Source organism: Sander vitreus, chromosome 4 (genome assembly GCF_031162955.1).
Source record: "Sander vitreus isolate 19-12246 chromosome 4, sanVit1, whole genome shotgun sequence".
NCBI lineage: Eukaryota > Metazoa > Chordata > Actinopteri > Perciformes > Percidae > Sander > Sander vitreus.
In genome coordinates, this window is record NC_135858.1 from 10,289,831 (window position 1) to 10,312,961 (window position 23,131).

At 38.9% G+C, this 23,131-nt stretch overlaps 1 protein-coding gene across 3 annotated transcripts in view; it reads left to right on the top strand.

Moving 5' to 3' along the window:
* Positions 1-23,131, top strand: part of cpne5b (copine Vb) — a 158,695-nt gene that overhangs the window by 35,056 nt on the left and 100,508 nt on the right. For 2 of the 3 annotated variants that reach the window (XM_078247408.1, XM_078247406.1), the window contains 5 exons: positions 4,535-4,575; positions 4,925-4,971; positions 13,531-13,634; positions 16,482-16,521; positions 19,234-19,310. In XM_078247408.1, coding sequence (XP_078103534.1) covers positions 4,535-4,575; positions 4,925-4,971; positions 13,531-13,634; positions 16,482-16,521; positions 19,234-19,310 — 309 coding nt within the window. Of the gene's footprint in view, positions 1-4,534; positions 4,576-4,924; positions 4,972-13,530; positions 13,635-16,481; positions 16,522-17,407; positions 17,423-19,233; positions 19,311-23,131 lie in introns of all 3 variants that reach the window. The other variant, XM_078247407.1, reaches the window with a different exon arrangement.

The window sequence follows — 23,131 nt, forward strand, 5'->3', positions numbered from 1 at the left end:
TTAAAACAACCATTAATAACTAACACCTATGAACTTCCTATGACTATATTAGTTATACTTGTACAGGATCATAATAACTGTAGGTCTTCAATTTGCAATGAGCAATGAAGGGAGAGAACTAAATGAAGTCAAATATAGCAAACAGCAGATATTTGGATACTCAACAAGTCTCTGATTGTAGCATACTCAGGAGACAATCCAAGACATGTCTTTAATTAACTTCTTCAACACAGACACAGGTGTTCCAGTCGGCTCCTATACAGAACAATTGTCTGTGACATTTACTTATTTGCTCTGTATAGAGTCAGACACAAGAAGACAAAGGTTTGGTTTCTATTAATTTGTGAAGACAGGCTATAGGAAAGACGATCTGATGCACTCAGAGCTAACAGCTAAAATAAAAATAGAACAAATTAAATGTCATACTCCTACACTATCTTTATTAGAAGGAATGTATCATTTTTAGATGAAGTGAAAAAAATAGCATCCTCCTCCACAGCCTCCACAGTTCTTTCTTTTTAAAGGAAAAGAGAAAATTATCCTTACATATGATACAACTGCTCCCTTTTATGAATGGAATTGAACTGATTTTGATAACTTTCTTACTGAATTTGGATCAAATCTGATTGGTTCACATTACATTTACATTATGGGGAATCTTTACACCCCCATCGGCAAACATTGACTGGTTTCATAGCTTCAGAGATCCTGATACTACATGACAGTGTGTGCCTGAAACCTTGGACTCTGCACCTACAAATTCAAATGCTGCAACACTTCAATCACAGAACATCAGCAAGTATCGTCTTTGTAACTTTGAACGTGAGATGTCTTGCTCAACTTGCTCTTGAAAGCAATAAAAGGGAGGTAGGAAGAAATACAGAAGCCGAGGAAAGATCAAAATAGATTGAGGCCGATGAAAGAACAGCCGAAGATTTATGACGGGTGAGATTGCTGAGGTAAATGAAACAAGAAATAAAAACCAATACAAGAATCAAGAGATGCCAGTGGGCTTTTGGCATCTCGAGTCACTGTAGTGACTGAGCAAGCAAAAGAAAACAAGGTGGGTAATAGTGTTGGGTCCACAGGAGCCTCTGGCAGGCATAATGAAAAGGTCAAGCAAGCATGATGGAGGTGTTACACCAACACACGAAACACGGGCAGAGGTTAGAAAATGCAAATAAAAATGGCTCAGGACGAGAAGAGGAAAGTGCTTTAAAAAAGAAATATATAAAGGAGAGCATTGGGTTAATTATTTTCCAAAGAATCAATTGGTTGCTGTGTTGGAACACTGTATACTTGTTTTCTGGGTGAGGACAGGCTGGAAATTCACAATATCTTTTTAACCTTTATTAACTTATTAACTCTAAGTTTGTCTATATAACCCTTGACTCCAAAGAACACCTTAATTCACCAAGTGGGGTATTTCCTTAAGAGTAACTTATAATTTGAAATCTTATCAATAACATTGTCATTAGAGTTAAAAAAAAATCAATCTCAATCTAACATCTTCAAAGATACACGTAAATGTAATTGAGGGTCTACACAGAGAAGGATTTTATGGTCATTGTTAGTTGTAGAGGCTCGCAGAGAAGCCAATGTGTCACACCTCCAAAATCTTAACAATATGTGGAGTGGATGCATCAAGGAAGCTGATTGGTTGATCTGCCTTCTGAAAAAGAAAAACATTACACTCGGAATCTGCATGGTAGTAGAGATTAATGTACACATTTTCAAAAATAACAAATAAATCACAAAATATAAAGATGATATTCCTCTATCCATGTGAACTTATGCAATATAAAGATCTATGGGTAATATGGTTAAGCTAATTGTCCTGTCTTGTCCCTTCACTTATTTCATGTAGTACATGTAAGCATATAGAAAAAAGAAAAATTTGGGAGACACAGATTAGGTGAAAGAAGATGGATGATGGAGTAAGACAGAAGGGCGGAGAAGCACACAGTTTTAACGAGACCCTTGACAATGACCTTTTTGTACTTCCTCCTCACATTATACAAGCCTATAATTTTCTGTCTCCAACCTTTGCTGTAAATCAATGCTGCAGACACTAATCAAGCTTCAGGTTCAAAAGATTAATTTAAAATGTGGTCTGTGCTGGGGTACCTACTGAAATTATAACTACTGGCTTTATCTGTCATGACATTTTCGGACGAGAACTATTTAATAGTTCTAAGAACTGCCTTTTTTATTGTGTTCCGCACCGCAAGAATTGTAACATTTGTAGTACTTTGAATGTTTCAGAGTAGGTACACTCCCAGCACAAGAGGAACCTTGAGTGACATTAGTGTATGGTGACTGATTAAACACATGAGCCAATGCAGCAACGACAACAGCCATCTTTAAAAACCTGTCAGCAACAAGAAAACAACAGAAACAACAGCTTGTAACGGTCCAGGCTTTACTGAGCATATATGTGAGAAGGAAATGCAACACAATTTTATTTATACCAATCGCCGGCTGGCTTCACGTCAGTGTTTTTATTGTCGGTGCAAATACAAACTGAAACCCTTGAGGGTATGTAGGCTAGTTCTCAGGGGAGCTCTCCAGTGGGCAGTTCCTGTCAGGGAGTCCCCAGAACAGTTTGGTCCCAAAACACCTATAGTTACCAGTTACTAATAAAAACCATTAGTCTGGGAATTAATGGTAGGCTACTAATTACAATTTAGGCTAACTTTTTTTTTACAACTTGGCCTCTATAATCCACAGGATGCAAATTCACAATTCAAAACAAACAGAAAAGTGTGTTACCCTGACACTATTTTTACTTTAATATAAAGAGTGTGAGGTTACACTCTGAATGCTATCACAAAGAGGGAGGCTTGGTGGGCGTTTGGAGGGTAGAGAAAGATGAGTATTTAGTAAACACACAGACATGCTGGTAATCAGGCAGCTATTGTACGAGATACCAAACCCAATAATTTGCTGTGCTTTTATGCCAGCTCATTTTGTAGTCAGTGAATGTATCAATGAGCATTTGTGTTGGTGCACCTTACAAAGACCATTGGCTCAGACATTTTACGGCTGTGGTTTCATGTTTAAGTGCTCTCTTATCTCTTTGACATACAGAACTTGATCTATGCTATTATCTCCTGCCACACGGTAAAAATACCTTTAGGTAGCACATATTGAAGAAAACTACAAAGTAGAACCAAATGGGTATATTGATCAGAACTTGATTTGAAAGTGCACCAAAACTGTAGGGTAGTCATCGTAGTACTGTATTTCAGTTAGCTGTTTTCCTTTACTGGACAATTTAGTGTACTTAATCACAGAATAGTTCTGACAGCCATGTTACACAGACAGGTATTTGACAGATGAGAGCTGTTTCCACAAGTGTGGGTGTGCACAGACTGTTCTTGATTGACATCTCTCTGACCCATTGATTAGTTTTGTTAAACTTGTTAGGGTGGGACAACCTAAGCAAACCTTAACCATAGTGTTGTCACATTATAAAACATGTATTTTTCAACAGTGATTTGTAACTGTTTAGGAAGGCCCATGTCGGGAGGGGTCAGGTCAGGATACACTTCTGTATTGTTCTAGAGACACACATGAATAAACAACCTATGCAACACAGATGTCTTCTTACTTGATGGTTTTATTACTTAAGGTGCAAAACAGTGACTAACGTTTCGATGTAGAGTTACATCTTCATCAGAGTCCTACCGTTTTTGTCCTGCCTTGGTTGCACCGGATTGTTGTGGTCTGCAGAAGCGCAGAGAACTTTCTCTTTTTTATCTGAATAAACAACCTTCTTTGTCTTTTTATTTGAAGGATTTGTGGTATAATAACATCTCCGCCCAACTTCAAACTCAGCATAGGTCTAATAAAAGTCAGAATGATTGAATACACCTGTGCAGGTTTCCAAGGCCTTCAAAATAGAGGTAACATTACTAGTATGAAAGTAAAGTTTTAGTACTTTATTATCTTGTTTTGGAATTATTCTGACACCACTACTCTTAACTTGAACAAATGATCAGACGGCAGAACAGCACTATTAAAGATTAATGTTGAGGGGGTGGAGGGCCATCGTTTATCTTCCTCGTGTTTAATTTTAAGTTACACTGCCACCTACTACTGTTTTTGTCTATTTCCTTCCTTGATACCAGGTGTGGTTGTGAAAAGTCTCTGAAAGGGAGAGGGGTGAGGGCTTGAAAGTCACTTAACAGAGTAAAGTTTTGTTTGTTTCCTGTGAATCTACAATCAGAGTAGTAGCAGTGATGATTGAAAAAGAAACAAGAAATGTGATGCAACAAAAATGACCCCAGAGAGTTACCGAAACATTTTTTCTACAAGGACAATAGTTATTTTAGATTATTTCGAATAAAACATAGCATTTTATTAAGAGTACATGGATGTATGAAAGGTCTACAGAATTGAGCAATTTTACAAAAAAAGAGGTCTTGAATTGACCACTTCAGATCTCTTGTGATAACAACATGTCAGCATGAACAAGATGTTCATTGTCACTGAGTAACAATTGTTTTTATTCTCTTTCTTCATTTTTCAGAAATCTGCTGGATAAAGACACATTCTCCAAGTCAGATCCATGTGAGTACATCACAGAGACTCTGTGTTTGATTGTTTGTCTGTACTCTTCTGTCATCACTGTGTAGGTACTCTAATCCTAAAAAAAAGCATTCTGTCCTGCTCCAATTTAGTGTTTTTTCTCTTTTATCTCTTCTGTTTTTTGTGGATATGTTGCCCTGTGATTTGGGAAATCTTTGTGCCATGTCTGTTTATTCACTGTACTGCTAAAACTCCTCATATTTATTTCCCATTTTGGAATCTGATGAATTTCTCTGATTGTATATTCCCTTGTCTCTCTTTTTGCCCCTCATTTTCTCTTTCTTTCACAATATTTCATCTCTTCCTGTCTTTATATGGTACCTTTTCACAGTATGCGTGCTCTATACGCAAGGTGTTGAAACCAAACAGTGGAGAGAGGTGAGTGTATATACACACACACACACACACACACACACACACACACACACACACACACACACACACACACACACACACACACACACACACACAAGGAAATGACTTATGGCCAATAATGTTCTTGCTGTGCTTACTGTGTGTTTGTCGTAATTGTGTGTTTGTGTGTCGGGTGAGGCTCTACTTAAGACGGTTCAGGTCTTGTATTTGTCTTTTCTAAAAATGCCAGGGAAATATTCTCTAATTGGACACTCCGTCCAACAAAAATAGGCCCTCACAATGTAATGATCAATATGTTGACACTTTGGGGACTAAACAGCACGCTGGGAAGGCTTTAAGCCAGCTCTTACTGAGCCTTTATTCAGTCTGAGCAGCATTACTGTCCACTCTCTCTACTTATTATCTGACTGGTCTGTTTGTCTATTTATTACATTGTTCTGCTGGTATAATAATAAAAAAAAGAAAAAAACATTTAATGATAGCGCATGAGTAAAGTGACTGAAACTGAAATCTGTCTGTCCGCTGCAAACATTGTGAAATGTGGGGTGCCTGAGTAGCTCTACGGTGGCCCTGAAGTGCAAATCACAACAGCAAATAGAAAAACGCAACAGCAAATCATAAAACACAACGGCAAATATGAAAACACGACGGCTATTAGGAAAACACGACAGTAAATATGAAAACACGACAGCAAATATGAAAACACGACAGCAAATATGAAAACACGACAGCAAATAGGAAAACACGACTGCAAATAGGGAAACACCACGGCAAATATGAAAACACGACAGCAAATTGAAAACATGACAGCAAATAGGAAAACACGACAGCAAATATGAAAACACGACAGCAAACATGAAAACACAACAGCAAATATGAAACACGACAGCAAATAGGAAAACACAACAGTAAATATGAAAACACGACAGCAAACATGAAAACACAACAGCAAATATGAAACACGACAGCAAATAGGAAAACACAACAGCAAATATGAAAACACGACAGCAAATACGAAAACAAAACGGCATTAACTTCTACCGGAAAAGGTAGGGCCTATTTAGCAGAGGACGGAGCCTCCTGAAAGGACAGACGGACTGTCTCTCTGTTAAAAGTAGGCGCTTTTCTGTGTTTTTCACCTCCCTTCCTGTTAAAAGACAGACAGTCCGTCTGTCCAATCAGGAGGGTCCATCCTCTACTAGATAGGCCCTACCTTTTCCGGTAGAAGTTAATGCCGTTGTGTTTTCATATTTGTTGACGTATTTTCATATTTGCTGTCGTGTTTTCCTATTTGCTGTCGTGTTTTCATGTTTGCTGTCGTGTTTTCATATTTGTTGTCGTGTTTTCCTATTTGCTGTCGTGTTTTCATATTTACTGTCGTGTTTTCCTATTTGCTATCGTGTTTTCCTATTTGCTGTCGTGTTTTCATATTTGCTGTCGTGTTTTCCTATTTGCCGTTGTGTTTTCCTATTTGCCCTTGTGTTTTATGATTTGCTGTTGCGTTTTTCTATTTGCTGTTGCGATTTGCACTTCAGGGCCACCGTATAGCTCACGTGGTAGAGTGTGCTTCGAGCTTCGAGACTCGTCAACAACATGTTTTCATGCAATTATTGCTTTTTAAATCAAAATTTATTCATGTATTTCTTTTTTCTTTTATTGGCGCATATACGTTGGAGAAACGTATGACGAGCCTCATGTCCCCTGCCCTTTGCCATAATGTGCAACGTAACACATGCATTATGCCTTATGTGCTCGCACTCACATAAAAAAATATATATATTGACATGGCGACACCAAGTCGTCCCGGAGTTGTGCCTTTTGTCATTAGTTTTGCTTTCAATTACTTGGTAAACAGTGGCAGTAAGCTAACAGCTCCATGCAAGGTGTGTGGCACCAATATAAATTATGCCGGATCAACAACGTCGAACTTCATCAGGCATCTCAAAACGCACCCAAATAGGTCAGTCACTCACACGCTAATGTGAAAGAGATGTTACATTTAGCATATATCGTCACAGTTAACAAGCTAACCATCGCAAAGTGTTGTGCTAATGCTGGGAACAGGCACATTGTATCGTCATAGTTAGTGGTTGCTGAGGCTCAGACATCCATGGCGCACAGGAGTCGGGACGCATGGATCCATCTCCCCAGGAACAAACGCTGTACAACAGGACATGTTATGAATTCATAAGATTTAACAATACAGTGTTAGGGACAGATCAGATGACCAGAGACTTGAGACTTGACTTGGACTCAAGCTCAAAGACTTGAGACTCGACTTGGACTTCCAAAAAATTACTTGTGAACATCTCTGCCGTGGGGTTGAAAATCAAGCTGTTCCATTTAGTGCTCCCCCTAGAGGCCTGGAGAACTTCCGTTGTGTAATCTGGATACACCATTTTTTTTGGTGCATTTGTTTTCGGGGATTGTGTGCTTTTCTTTTTGCATTGTTTCTGTTTTCGGAGTTTGTGTGCTTTTCTTTTTGCATTGTTTCTGTATTTGCAGCATGTTTGTGTATTTGGTTGTGTTGTGTGTATTTGCAGCGCGTTTGCTAAATGCTGCGCATGTGTTGTCAAACTTATGAAGATGTTTTCTTAATTTGCATGTCATTGAGTTGCAGTGCGTTTGCACCTGTCGGCCACCGTAGTATGTGATACTGCGATTCTCGCGTGATATTGTGAGAATCCAGCTGCCGTGCAAGATAAAAAAATAAACCACTATCTATATAATCACACATGGTTATGGTTTTTAAGTTAATGTTAATGCTTGTGTCTATTGTATATTACCCTGTGTGCATCTATGAATAATTGCAACTCTGAACTACTGTTTTTGTTCAGTGTATCGCTGCCAATTTCTCTCTGTGTGTGTATTACAGTCAAAATATATTTCTGTGCATATGCACACGTTCAATGTTCCAATAACAGCTACTTACTCACCCCACAATGCAAATTGTCAATGCATCAAAGTGGCCACAGATTTTTTACAGACCTGTTCCACGGTGAATATATAATGTATAATGGATCATAATTTAATGGAATTCATATGTATTTATACTGCCTGATGATCCTCCTGCTTGTGTGTTTACTTGTTCAAAGCAGATGGCTGTGTGGGCTTTCATTCAAATATAGCTAAGGGACTGCGGAGGTTGTGTGTGTGCGAAAATGCTTATGCATATGTGAATAAAGCATAATGGTACGCATATGTAAAGATCTTTCCATCATAAAACTCTCATTCGCACTTCTCACAAAATACACTGTTTAAGTTTACAGCTAATGATTGTAAGACAGACTGTTAATCCAATCAAGTACACAAAACATAATAAATATAACAAGCATTTCACTTGAGTTTATTTTCAAGTCAAATTATGCTTAATTCTTTCATGTTTGCTGATTTTGTTGTAAACCATCACATCTATAATCATATTGGTAAGAGGTGGTGGGTGTTGATGCGGCTCCAGGTTAACATGCCCAAACCTCAGACTGAACAAGCGAAGCCAAACAGGTGACTCACTAGGGACTTTTAAATAACCTTTTCTGACAGGACCCCCTAGCATACCGGACCGGTTGGGCTTGGGTCACATTTGATGATGATTTCCACCTCCTCCAGTATTTGTCATGTGTCATGTTAATGCAGTTGGTGCTCTCTATGGAGCTTCTGGATTAGATGAAGAATGTCTCCTAATTTTTTTGGCATTACTATGCAAGATCACAGAACTATGTTCATTCTCCTGTGCAGTAAAGTGCTTCTCTCTAGATTTGGTGAGGAAATACTTTTAGGGGTGATTTTACATTTATGCTGATTGAGTTTTTTTTTTTCCTGGTCCAGAGGCCGTTTTCCATCAGAGTTGAAGTGCAGGTGAAGTGTGACAACTGTTATGTAACTCAGGTGCAGTGTAGAAAACTGGTCTAAATCTAATATGCTGGTAGTTGAAAAACATAATTGTTCTAAGAAATATTAACTGTGTATGTTATAGTGTACAATACAATAGATTTGTTGATTCATTTATATATCAGGAAATTACTGATAGTAAGCTCTGGTATGGACTTAAGTATTCAGACAGAGTGTACAGTAGGATATGTTTACCAGGTGCCAGGTAGGGCTGTTCTTTTGCTTAGTGTTATTGACCAACACAACCTCAGTGGAGTACTAGGAGCAGCAAAGAGACCTGTCCTCAAACAAGTTATGTAAACATAATTGTCCTTCTCCACTAGCGGCTGTCAAATAAAGGCAAAATGCCAAAAAAATGTGGAATCAAACAAAGCCCTGTAATCTTGTAAGTCAGTTACGCCAAATTATTATTAGCATGGCAAAGAGTAACTTAACACCCCCTGAAAATATTTTACTTTGCTGACCTCCAGGGGTTTAACTTCTCACCTTGCTGCAGTAATATGCAGGTGCACTTCAATACCCATTTATGGTCCTTTGAGAGAGTTACTGTTTGTAGCTGGGATAGCTGCTATACTACAAGAGGCTCTCTGTTGTATTTGTGTCTGTGGGGGAGTGTCAGTGCATAGCAGTAGGCATGCTGTCAATGTTACTTTTTGTCAGCCCGAAACATCTTGTTAAGCTCTGGATATAGCACAGATAGCACAGTAGGGGAATCCCGTTGCCTCTCGACCAACACTCATCACGTCTATTACGTAACGGAACTTGTACTATTTTTGAGCACAAAAAGCTGTTTTTACACACAATATTATCAATCAATCAATCAACATTTACTATTATAGCACTTTACAGCAACCAGCAGGTATCCAAAGTGCTTTACATCAAGAACCAAGAATAAAACAACATAACATCCAATAAAAAGAATAAAAACATAGAAAACATTCTTAGCGGCTATTGGGCCTAAGAGTTTAAGTTCTGATATTTATGGTTTTACAGCTGTTTTTTGTTTGTTTTTTTGTAATCATTGCATATGGACAAACTAAATATTGAACATATGGAAAAAACTACGAAAGTCCCTTTATGGACTACCAGAATCAAATGAAATGACAATGAGGTGTAAACAATAACTAAATAAAAAATAAAACTTTCCTTGACTGGGTTACAGGTGCATAGCATTGGCAACTGCGACACAGGATATTAAACCTGTTTAAAAAAAATTGTTTATTATAATTTTTAGGGGGGCTGAGATGAAATTTAGGGGGACTTGCCCCCGTAAAAGGGGTCTGAAATCGCCACCTGGACAAAGTATTTTTGTGTACTGCAGCCTGCATAGTGCAGTCACGGAAGGCTTGTATCATGTGGACACGCCAACAGTTTTGTTGTCATTACTTAGAATTCCTCATGCGGGCGGTAGAAACTACGCACTATAGCTTTAAGGCGCTAACAAACTTTGTGTTAGATGTGATGTATTTTTTAATGCCATGTTTCATGGGGAGGAAGATGTGATTTTCAGCTGGTTGTTTGGCTCTTTCTCCTCCCTCAACAACTGAAGTACCCTTAACTCTCTATCATTCCTGGGGGGCTTTTCAAAATCCTGTGTGCTTCTCTCACTCTGTCTTGGGGAATCTTAAACACACCCCAGTGTTTTTCACTGAAAGCCAAAACAGAAACAAAGCTCAGTCTATACTACACACAGTTGGTCGACACTAATTCACACCATCGTCATTTAACTCTCTGTGAGAACACAAGACTCCACCAAGCTCATTATATCAGCACCATGCTACCGTCTGCCGAACATGGTACGAGGAGAATAAAAATCCATATTGGCTAAAGAACTACAGGACATTCATATGGCACAAATCCCCAGGGGTGATTCATGTGTGTTCCAGGGAAGAAGATAATTAAATCTTTGTTAGGTTTGGAACAAAAGCCCCACAAAAATAATGAAGGATTAGACTACCCTGTTGTCGCTTTTATTTTAAACCCGTCACTCTGAATGAGTGTGTGTGTGTGTGATTTTTCCCGTGTCTGTGCTTTAGGGAAAGGTTCACATTTCAATATCAGACATTGCAGGTCTATATGTAGACTCTACATGTGTCAGCTCCTCTGCATCTGTGTGTGTGTATGGTACGTGTCGAGGGTGTGGGTCAGGGACTTCAAGCCAGATATTCTCATTAGCCAGCTCCAGCAGCCCAGCAGTATCTAATGAACTCTGTAGCACGGTATTGTCTCTTCCACTCAGCAGGGAAATCACATTACGGAGCTCATCTTCACTATCACCCGTCTCTTTACTAACATGGGCTCACAGCCTCATCAACACCTGGGCCTCTCTTGGAAAATAGGGGTGGCTCACAATATCAGTGTCCTTTTCTCTACTTTTCTCCCTCGCTGGTTAAATTTAGATGTTCAGTCAGTGAGTGAAAAATATAACCTTAAAAAAAACGAGATCAAAGAGGTGTTCAACATTTTGTAACAATATAGAGGTGTCTGGTTTTTTAGCAGTTGTATTGTCCTAATTACCCACATTGTATTGCATTTGGTGTTTTTACTGTATTGATTGAAAAGACAAAGTTAACTCACACATCCACCTACAGTACCTGCTGTCCACATTATGGAAAAACAAGATCGATTCCTACTTGCAAGTGGCTTCCTTGTCATTGATTGAAATTGTAGAGTTTGGCAGTGTTCCAATAAAACAGGGCAGGTTTGGCTCGAACACAGTTGTATGATGTCGGATTTTACATTGTTATTGTACACTGCAGGCAAGACACATAAAACAGCAATACTCTGATTCCATCTGGTGCCTGAATCACTGCTCCAGCAGTTGTAACAAAATGAATGAAGGATAAAGATAAAGATTCATTTATTGAGAATATTCTGATGAAGATCATAAATGAAGAAAATGTAACAGTGATCAGTAAGAGTCACTGGAATCAAGAGTTTGTTCTTTTCCTTGTGAAATAAAAATGAAACTGAATGTTAAAGAAGTTCACTCAACACATGCAGTGCTTAGTTATATTTAACCTGGAAATTATGTTTTTGTGAGCAATGAAAGATGAATTACAAACTTGGCATAAAAGGGCAACTGCCCCAAAAAGCCTCAATTTCTTTGTGTGTCAATTGGTTGTACGTAATGTCAATAATTGCTAATTTGTTTAGAAAAGTCACCAAAGTAAAATATAAACTCAGTGGTGGCCCTGTGTCAAAATCAAGACTTTATAATTTTGGTTTATGTCGTGCTCAGATGGTTCATATTCCCAAATGATTGACACGCTGAATATCTTATATATTTGGGGCTATTTGTTGGTCTCTGTGTGCACTACACTTGATAAGAACTCCAAGAGGACAGAGTACATGCACAAAATCACAGGGGCAGGAGGTGTAATAGCAGCCAAATAACAACTTTTTGCACAAGGGCCTTCTAACAACTGAATCTGGCCGAAAACATCTTACAATAAGCCATTCAAAGTTGTGAGTAGTGTCCATGAATAAGAATTGCGAAAGCATATTGATGCCTTAAGTAAATGTCCATCAATAATACCATAAATTGTGACGTGCTATACAGTAGGTCACAAGTGTTGACTTCCTTCTTGCGTTTAACAACTACTACCATCTGAAATCTTCACACTTGGAGTATTTGATTAAACAGTGAAATTCCACGAGACTTTAAATGATTTATGTATGTATTGTATCTTGTATTTGAATCTCTTCATCAGCTTTTTGTATAGTATATGCATGTGGCATTGCAGGGTCTTTGCCAGCCTTTTCTCTGGCATATTTCCCTGCATTCTGCACTTTGCGAGTGAGAATCCAACTAATTAGGAGGCCCTAATCACTAGCTTTCTCCCCCTCTCTCTTCCCACTCTTTTCCCACTACTCCCCCCTCCTTTTTTGTACTAAACTCCCACTCCTGCCCCCTTTTCTTTATACATCTTTAGCCATTTACTTACCCTCTCTGTCTTCCTCTACACATTTCCTCACCTCTTCCTTGATCTCTTCCGCTCTGTGGGGTTAATGCGTGAGTTATCCTGCTATAATTAATGTGGGAGAGGAGTGATGATCAAGGAACCAGAAAACACACCCCTGGCTTCCTCTGCACAGCAGCAGCGTGTGAAAGCACCTCCATTAAAGTTGCACTATGAGTTCTTGCATGGTTTCAGCGCGATTTCATTTTTGTCTCAAATTGTAGACATCTCTCCTTGATCCGCTAGCTGGCTGCCACCTGAATACACTGTGAAAAAGCCCGGTCTCGGGAGACAACACAGGGTCGTCAATGTCAAACAAACACTAGAGGAACAGGATAGGCACCAAAATACAACAAAACGCTCCAGCCAATCACCGACAAGATGGGAGGGGGTGTGGGTTAGTGACAGTTAGTCAGTTAGTCATGACAGTTACAGAAACATGAGGGGAGGGGCGAGCTTGCTCTGTTTTGTTTTGAATTTACTTGGAACGTCAAGAGAAGTGACCATGCAGGAATTCATAGTGCACCTTTAATCAGGCCTCTGTAAATGTATGCGTATAAGCGAGAGTCTGAGAAAGAGAAGAAAAGAGCGGAAAAAAAGTGCAAGGTGACAACAGCACTAACAGTATTTGTTTATTAAAAGTGTTTTGTTGTCTTGCTTCTCCTTTCATCATTTTCTCTCCTCACCTCCATTTGTCTTTCTCCTTCCACAGTTTGGCAGAACGGAGGTGATAGACAACACCCTAAACCCAGACTTTGTTCGAAAGTACATCTTGGACTACTTTTTTGAGGAGAAGCAGAACCTTCGCTTTGACTTGTGAGTGATTTCCTCTGAAGTCGTATCAACATTGTATCTTCTCTGCTGCTCTCTGTCCTCCTTCACTGTGATGCATTTTTTCTCCCTCCGCTCTGTGCTGATTTAGAGCCCTTTAATTACAATCTTAAAAGATTTACTCTTTGGTAAACACTGCCCCCAAAACAGCGATTGTCCAATCAGATTAGCAACCGTAACTAGTAGGTATGTTAATAATTACCGTTTAACCATTAACTGATAACAATAATTTTTACCATCAGTTAAACAGTTAAAAACAATATCATCAACATTTTTTAAAAAGTAATTTGAAATAGCTGATTAAAGAAAAATGGGCTATACAATCTATTTCTTAACTGATAGTTTGTGAGTGTGTATGTTAGTCAGACATACAGCTGACAACCTCACAGCTAAACTACTGTAATCGACGCGGTGGAAACAGGCTCGGACATACGATGCATGCAAGCGGGTCCATTTTTACTGCCAAAGTGGCTGCACATGTCCATGACAATGCACACAACATCGTGGCTGCGCGATTGGTACAAGTTCACAGCTGTCCAAGGATGCTAAAAGCGAACTGGAACTCAGTTGCCTGCTTGCTGGTTAACGGTCAGGGGCAGGGCCAGACGTTATGAGTATTCGGGGCTCAGCCCAAATCTAGGGGGGTCCGGGGGCATGCTCCTTTCTCATTTACAGCAACTATGTGCACTATTTTTCAAGCCAATTGATAAAAGAATGCTTGAACTCTGTACATAATTTGGGAAAAACATGATAGTTGCTATGGAAAACAATCATCCTGTAGAGCTTACATCCTATTTGGTATCCATGGCTTCATCATTCTGAAACCAGAATAAAACAATTTATGAGGATGACTAATTTTCACTCCTGTCTCCTAAAAAGAGGCAAAACTTGTCTGATGTTTCTATTTTTAAGTTACACAAGTAAGATAGATAGATAAGATAGGAATTTGACGTAAGCTGACAAATCTGCTTCATTTTAATGAAAATGCCATACTAATTTGGACTGCTCTAACTTCAAATCCCCAACAATGCCAAGTAAATGTGGTCCTCAACACTTTGAATTGAATATTAGGCCAACACAAGAACATTTACTCAATTATATTAGATGCATTTAGATGGAATAGCATAGTAGTAGTAGTAGTAGTATCAGTAGTAGTAGTATCATAAAGATAGACAGTTGAAGATATTTTAAAAACCTAAAATATTCAGGGCTGGTGCCCCTGAAGCCACCCCCCACCAATGGTTAATGATTGGTTAACAAGGGTTGGTCAGAAAAAAAATCTAAATTAGAATCCCTAGTAACTAGGCACAGCAGGCCTGTCATGCTTTGAATTTCTCTACATAACAATATGACTCTTTGCCTGGGACACGTAGTTTAGCCTCAGTCTTTCAATACGATATCACGCATCAATTGCATATTCAAGAGAGCCCTTAATGAAGGTTCTCATTTTAAAACATGTGAGCAGGAAACATTAAAAAGTCAGCTGAAGATGGAGTTTTCAGCCAACTCATGGTGTTTTAGCATTAGCAGAAGCTTACGCTAGCTACTTACACCTGATAAAATAGGATACTGGCAGTCATCATTTTAACCAACAATATCCAGAAATGAGGAGCTTGCTTTTCACTTCTGTGTGAAATCAAAGACCAATATTTTAAGAAATGTAAAGAATTTTGAATGAAAAATCTGCCAAAGTTATTGCTGTAACCTGCGAATGTGCTGTGTGCGAACTCAGCGGTTTAGCGAAACAGTCAATTGACCTCATGATTCGTTTTGTGACATGTGATTTTCATTTATGATTTCTCAGTACAAATAAATCTGTTTCTGACACAAGAGTGGTCATCATTCTTGTATGTAGTGTGTTGTTGGCCAGCATGAAGGGTTAACTACAAGCTCTTTACAGGCTGGACACACAAAGAATGCTGCCTCAGCACTTGCTGGGGTTAAGCTTTTTCATGGATACAAATAATCTTAATTTGAAATCACATAAACAACCATTCCCTCAGAGCACCTGAATACGGTGACCGTTAGCACAACGTGCCTTTATATCCTCTACAGATAAGCCACCACAAAATAAAAAACTAGATGCAATTTGGCAACTCTGTAGTATAGCACTTTAAATGAATAGTAAGAGAAACTCATAAACATGTAGCGTGTGCAGCCTGAATAATCTCCAGGCAAAAAGGATCTATCGTTTCATTGAGTGTTTAATCTTGGTACATCACATATGGTCCACTTCCTTCACTTTCAAAGCTTTATATTCACATGCAAATCAGACCAGGTCCACCACTCATTATTATGGAAGAGAAAAAAAAGGTCTGGTTGAACCTTTACCCAGTTATTCTGCCCACATATAGTAACATCTGAAAAGATACTAAGATCCTGTCCTCATTTTTATCTTGGCTCATTTTTAGTGTGTGATGTGAATTGTGTTGGAACTGTTTTGGATCTCTCATGAGTGCACCCACTTTTGTACATACTGTGGTTTTCAATTTAGCAAATTAAAATGTATTAACATATTATTTTCTTTTGTCCTGTTATCCTTTTTTCCTTGGTTACTTTTCATTTAAATTCATACCCTTCCTCAATTGCCATCATACCCTTTCCCTTCCCTAGACCTTTGAGACACACTATGTCTTTAAACCTACAAACAAAATGCGATAAGCGTGGTGAGAGTATTTCTTTTCTGCTCCCAGTGATGACAGATCACCAGCGTTTGTTTAAAAGCTTGCCTTTATGAGCATATTAATCAAAATGTCCCCATTTAGATAAGAGTCTCCTCTACAGTTTTTGAAGTAAAATGGCTTTGCTGCTTTTATTTTTTTTCCCTTTCAGGTATGATGTCGACTCTAAAAGCCCAGACCTGTCCAAACATGTGAGTGCACGTATTGTGACCTTGAACCACAGATAAATGGAGGCCAGTCTTGAGTAAAATCTGAATTATTGGCTTGAATGGCTGTGAAAATGAAAAAAGTAAATATTGCTTAATGGAATATGGTGTTCAAAGTGATTTGAGACTGGCCAAAGTCTTTTTATCAGTGGTCTATTGGTGGCAATGATGATGTTTTTCTGTTGACTGCTGCATGGTATCGTCTTGATGGAATAGAGCAAACCCTTTTTTTTTATTATTATTTTTATTATTGCCTGATCTCTCAGTAGAAGTATCCAAATACAAATGTTTGTTTCTCTTTATTCAATGTCTTTGTTTTTAGACTTAAACAGGGGTTATCCATGCTGTAATTGTGCTATGAATATGCTAATTATATTTCTATAGATCTATAGTCTTATCTAATTTTGTATTTGTTTTAGTAGTATTCTGCAGGCATTGTGTAATAACGTGCTATACTGTCATGTAGAAAAGCTTGGATTATGCAATGCTTTGTTAGTTTCCATTTTAAGCAATATATTACATTACATGATCATTTTTGTTTAACTAGCAAAAGATAAGTTGGTTTTTAATCCATAAGGTTGGAAACTATGGTGACAGAAAGCATTGACAAAACTTTAAAATAATCAGTTTGGATGATTATTTGACGTATTTGGATGACTGGGTTTGCTTGTTTTCATCACTAGCTTCAATTCTACCTGTGTGCTTTGGGTTTTAGTTCTGGCACAGCATGTTGTCTTTCCACTTGTACTTCGCCATCTTGAGCAATGCTAGGAGAGCTAGGTATTTGGTATAGTGTTGTGATGATGTTGTTATTGCTGTTGTCGTTGTTTTCATTAATGTTGTTGCTGCTGCTGCCCAACCTTTCTGGAAGCCTGCAGAACTCAACGTAGGTCCTAACATCTCTCTCACTTCTGACACTGCATGGCTACTGTCTCACATTAACGATCTTTTTCTCAGGATGAAGAATGATGTCATTGATCAAAACAAAAACTGCGAGCCAAGCCAACCCATCTGTGCAGCTCTTAACCATTGTTGCAGTCTCAAAGGGCTCCAAAAATAAATGAATTATGAATAATGAAAATAAATACTCAGTCATTAGCTTTTGTAGCATGTTGTTGTAACATGATAAAGATGGTGAGATTTCCCACGCTCTTCCTTCTAACCTTCAGTGGAATCAGTCGGCATAACAGACCAGAGACTCACTGAAATAAAACACACTACAGTATGAAGTTGTCTGTTAAGGCCAAGGATTTTCCCAAATCCTTGCTGAGATTTAGTTTAAAAAAAGAGTGTGTTGAAACCAAACAGTATGATTTTGAATCTGTCTTTGGGAGTCTAATGTACCAGGCCAAAGCTGGGTGATATAGAGAGACTGTGTCCAGTTGAAGACTGAAGACAACTTTAATCATTTAAATTGAAATAATGTGACGTTTGTTGTCATTGTTCATGGTGCTGTGAATCCCTCCATCATCTCCCTTTGTCCATTATCCTCCACAATGCATTAAGTTAGTGGTTCCCCACCCCAACAGGTGGGCCGCAACGTCCACTCTGCGTTTTAATTTTAAAGTACCATTTCCCACATCCAACATGCATCTTTGTCTTTTCAGTAGCGAACCATGGCTCTTAAACCTTGGCCCTCTGACCCACTTTCCCTCATCGGAAAAAAAAAAGCAAACTACCAGCCTAGCTTATTGTGTCCTCTCCTATAGTACTGCAAAAATTATTTATGACAATTCCAGCTCTGAAACGAAAAAAGATGATAGTCCAGCCTTAGCAAAGCAACAAGCAAGCAGCACGGAGAGAGCGAAAGTTATCACCAAAACAAAAAACAACTGATTTCTTAAGCAAAAAACGCAAATCCTCCTTACAAATGATCGCATCATCACACAAGCTGTGTCTGCACTCAGCGGTCTGCAGCAGAATATGGTGACAACGAGTTGGGGTGCAAAACGCATGACAGCCAACCCATCCTACCACAGAAAACCGCACGCACACAGCCAGCTAACCATTAGTGACACACACTTCAGAACCATGGACAGTGAACAGCAATCACAGGGTTAAAGAACACAACATGATGATGTTATAATTGTAATTAAGCTATTAATAATTAAGCTATGTTAGTTTTAATTTTGTGAAATAAAATACACAGAATATACACAGGTGTTGTCTCCTCACAGCAAGAATCTCCTTGGTTTAAATCTAATGCACCTAGGCTATACCAGTTGGGAACCACTGCATCAAACCATGCTTACCATGCATACATTGACAACTTTGATTTCAGTTCAACAAACTTTACATTTCACACCAAAACTGGATATGTCGCATTGTTGAGCAGAGCACAGTAATGGTGACGTTTAGCAAAAAGAGAGCATTATTTTTGTTTCACAGCCGAGGGTGAGCATCAAGCGTTGCAGTTTGTTGTCTACCAGCATTAAAGAAAATTGGTTCACCTGACACCACTACAATTATTGACTTGTCCAATGTTTTTTTTTAACCAAAGATGTTGTACATAAAATTCATTAACCATTAACCATTTCTTTTGGTTAAACATGTGGATGCAGAGGCTAAATTGTAAACTCTGACCTGTAAATTGAAGCAAGCAAGCTTCTTTGGCAGAAACAAATTCTTTAATTTCTCAGTTCCAGTGGTAGTATTGTTTTTAGTCTGGGTCTGACTATACTCCTTCTTTCCCTCCAGGACTTTTTGGGTCAGACGTTCTGTACTCTTGGGGAGATTGTGGGATCACCAGCCAGTCGACTGGAGAAACCACTGGGGTGAGTAAGAGGTTCAGGCTTAAAATACCTCACTGCCTAAATACCCCCAACTCCAAATGTGATGGAGGAACACTATGCTGTGCTAAAAGGCAAGGCAGCTTTATTTATAGAGCATATTTCATCATATGCAAAATCAATCATATGCAATGCAGTGGTATAACAAGTATGTATTTATTAGGGGTGGGGGAAAGAAATCAAAAATTGCATGTATTGTGATTTTTTGTGCCGATTTTTAATATCGATTCTTTTCCTTTTTACCAATGATTCGCCTAAATATTTTCTGTTTATACGGTATGACCGACGGCGACTACATCATATCCATTTCCAGCGAAACAAAGCAGAAAATCCATGTTGTATTCTTTACACATGAAATAAATGTCAGACTGACTGACTGACATGTGATGTGCATTCTTCTTAGAAAACAATTTAAAAATGTCTCATGATATATTGTCTCTAGAAGTGTATTATTCAACTTTTTTGTTAAAGAAGGAAAAGAAAATTGCCATCCTCAATACTGTCGAATCACAATACTTCTAGAATCGCAATAAATGAAAATCGCAATACAAATTCAATCGGCACCCATGTCTCGTGAAAGAATTGAATTGATTGATTGATTGTACTGAGACAAATTGAGTTAGGGGCACAGAGAGAGGGTGAGTGAAGAAAGGAAGATGAGAAGGAGGAAGAATAGGAAACACATCAGTGATTTATCAAGACATTTATCAGACAAAGAAGGAGAAGAAAGGAAGGGGAAACAACCCATCCTACAGATGTTTTCCTACGATAATTATTGTCATTAAAGAAAAAGGTGAATCGTGAAACAAAATTACCCAAATTACAGCTCGTCTCCTCAGCATGGACCGCTCCACAGCTCTACACTGGCTGAGAAAAATGTAGTCATCATCTATCATCATTATCAGTGTGCTGGGCTCTTGTGTAATTCAGGCGAAGTCATTTAAATGTAGCATTCAGTAAGATGTGCTGGTTCTTAGCTCTGGATGTGTTACCGTAGACAAAATTAAGAGGGAATATTTGAATACTGATCTTCAACTTTGAATTGTACAAGATGTTGCCATGTTGTAGTATCGGTTAACATGTGATGGAGAAGTTGCCGTTATCCTGCCATGCTTTTGTGTGTACTGATGCCATAGCAACACCGAGACTTTAGTTAATCCAAAGGTAACGTCTTTGAAAGCTGCACAAATTGTAGCTCAACATTTCATCGGCTACGCTTTCTGTACTCCAAAGCAACAAACACTTCTCTCTCCAGACTCGCGGTCCACATCGCTGTCTTCCAGCAAGACACCTCGCGAGACCTCAGAACGACACTTCACCATCTTTCCATAATGTAGTCAGACACACAACAACTATGGCGTCCGGTTTATGTCATATCTCCCGAGACAGGCAGATACTCGTCTTTGCGCACCAATTCAACAACCCAGAGGGCTGCCATAATAACACAATTTGGCAAGCATGTAATCTCTTAGCTGCATAGTGTCTCAAAATAAAAATAAATAATTGTGCAAGAGTTTTATTTCCTTTTCTAACCATTCTATATACATTATCAGTTTAAGAAAGAAATAGTTTGACATTAAACTTGTAATTACATCATTAAGGTTTATGCTCCCAATATTAAGGCTCAAGGTGCACTTCTATTTGCAATGCTAAAGTCCGCTTAAAAGGGGAATTTCTGTATTTTTCTACCTGGACTCGATTTTTTTTGTGTGTAAGTGACTCATGTGAACAAAACTCTTTGGCATTGGTCCAAGTTTAATCGAGAACGCTGTAACCCGGCAGTCACGAACCAGGGTGCAATGTCACACTATAGGGCAAATGCGCACCGTCAATTTATGTCCACTAAAGTGCTTGTTTTCTGCCATTGACAGGCTCAGATTGTTATTATTAGGTTGTTTATGACATAAGTGCGATACAACATCCTGACGAGCAAATTCTATTATTTCACACGCGCAGATATTAGTCTTTGTGCACCAATTCAACAACCCAGAGATGTACAGGCAGCTGTGAGCGTGAAAGCAAACATAGGGAGGAGCAAAGAATGGCACCTCATGTATAAAACTATTCAGTAAGCGCACAGAGCAGCCACCACACGCGAGAGTGTCTGCTTTGTGTGCGCTGGAGGGAAATACACGGTCTTACAGGTAACTCTGCTCTCCAAGTGGATATCTGCTTTTGACACTTTGGGGGCCAAAAACCAAGGGAGGCCATGGGCCTGGTATGATTGGTCACTTTCAACATGATCTCTCACTTTCTCACTCTCCAATCGCGTAAAATACGCTTGGTCATGTGCCTTTGGCGTTTGTTATTCACGCTAAAAGTCTCCTTTAGCATCGGGACTCTTGGCGTCCTTTGGCGTTTGTTATTCATGCTAAAAGTCTCCTTTAGCGTCGGGACTCTTGACGTTACTTTTGACGCTCTAGGTTGGGCCCTTCAGACATGCGGCACAAGAACGGGTCAGTTAGGTTTAGGAAAAGATCATGGGTGGGATTATAAAATGCACGTTTCAGTGACTCACGGGACACAAACCCCGGTCTCCTGGGTGAAAGTCTTGTGTTGTTTGACCCATACACCTGCTCAACCAACCTCCTTACGCGGCATTTTTGGTCTTTAATACTACTCACTAAGGGTCGCTCCTAATACTATGTCATCTTACAGAGCGGTGGTCGCGCTGCTGCTCTGCCTGGTGTGTTCCATACATACGCTGAAGGGTGTTTTTTGCGTTGTATCTGACGCTGAGAGCCACTTCCCAGACATCTGTATTTTATGAGTTGGGAGTGAGAACGGGTTGTTGATTGATAGCTATCATTACAGGAAGCATGGGGTGTACTGGAGTGTTTCTGTCTTTATTAACGATGTAGCGCAAGATAGCACTGTAAATAAAGGAATGTATAAGTGTCTCTCGTTGTTCAGTTGTGGGGGATATGTCCAAAGCTTTTGAAATGTCCGTAAACGTTAACATTTGAGCTAGCCTTAGCTAACTTTACTAATGTTGTTAGCCTAGCCATCCAGTCGGACTAATCCATAACAGAAACTTAGAGCCAACTAAATAATACATATATTATTTTTGGCATGTTTAACTTATTAGTAGAACACTATCACACATTACATTATACTCCATGTCACGGAACATTAACCAGGCATATACTGTACGTATGGCATATTATTTATTATTCACCATACAGTGGTGCTCATAAGTTTATGAACCCATGCTAAAGTTGATTAAAAAGAGGAATAAAAAAATCATCTTTTGGAAATTGATCTTAGGGACCGTTCGGTATTTATGGAAAGGACCACTGGAGGAAAATAGGGGAGGGTCATGTCTTTTTATTCTTTGTTGAGGGGAGGGCACTCAACATTTTTTAGTCTAGGGGGGGGTATCACCCAACTTTTGTATTCATGAAAACAGCAAAATTTCAAAGTGGCTTGTTTGGTGCATATTTTTTCATGTAGTTCTTAGTCTCAGCCCTCCTTCGCTACCAGATGGGTCTGACCCATGAGTTTGCTGGGGGGCAGGCGGAGCACTGCCCCCCTGGTGGCTGAAACAGGTAATTGCATTGTTTAAAAGTGTTGAATAATTACATCTGGCATGACTAGATATTTTATAAATATCTTAAATAACACAAAACAACTAAATGGTGGTAGGTAATACATCAGATTTCATATACTGCTTTAGTAAAAAAATGGCTGACGATGCAGCAGGACGCAAAAAACGAAAATTACTGTTGCATTAGTCTGAACGTGCTAACCTTGCAATAAAGGTTTCCTAAATGCCATGTATATGAATGTGATGTCAGTTTACTAAT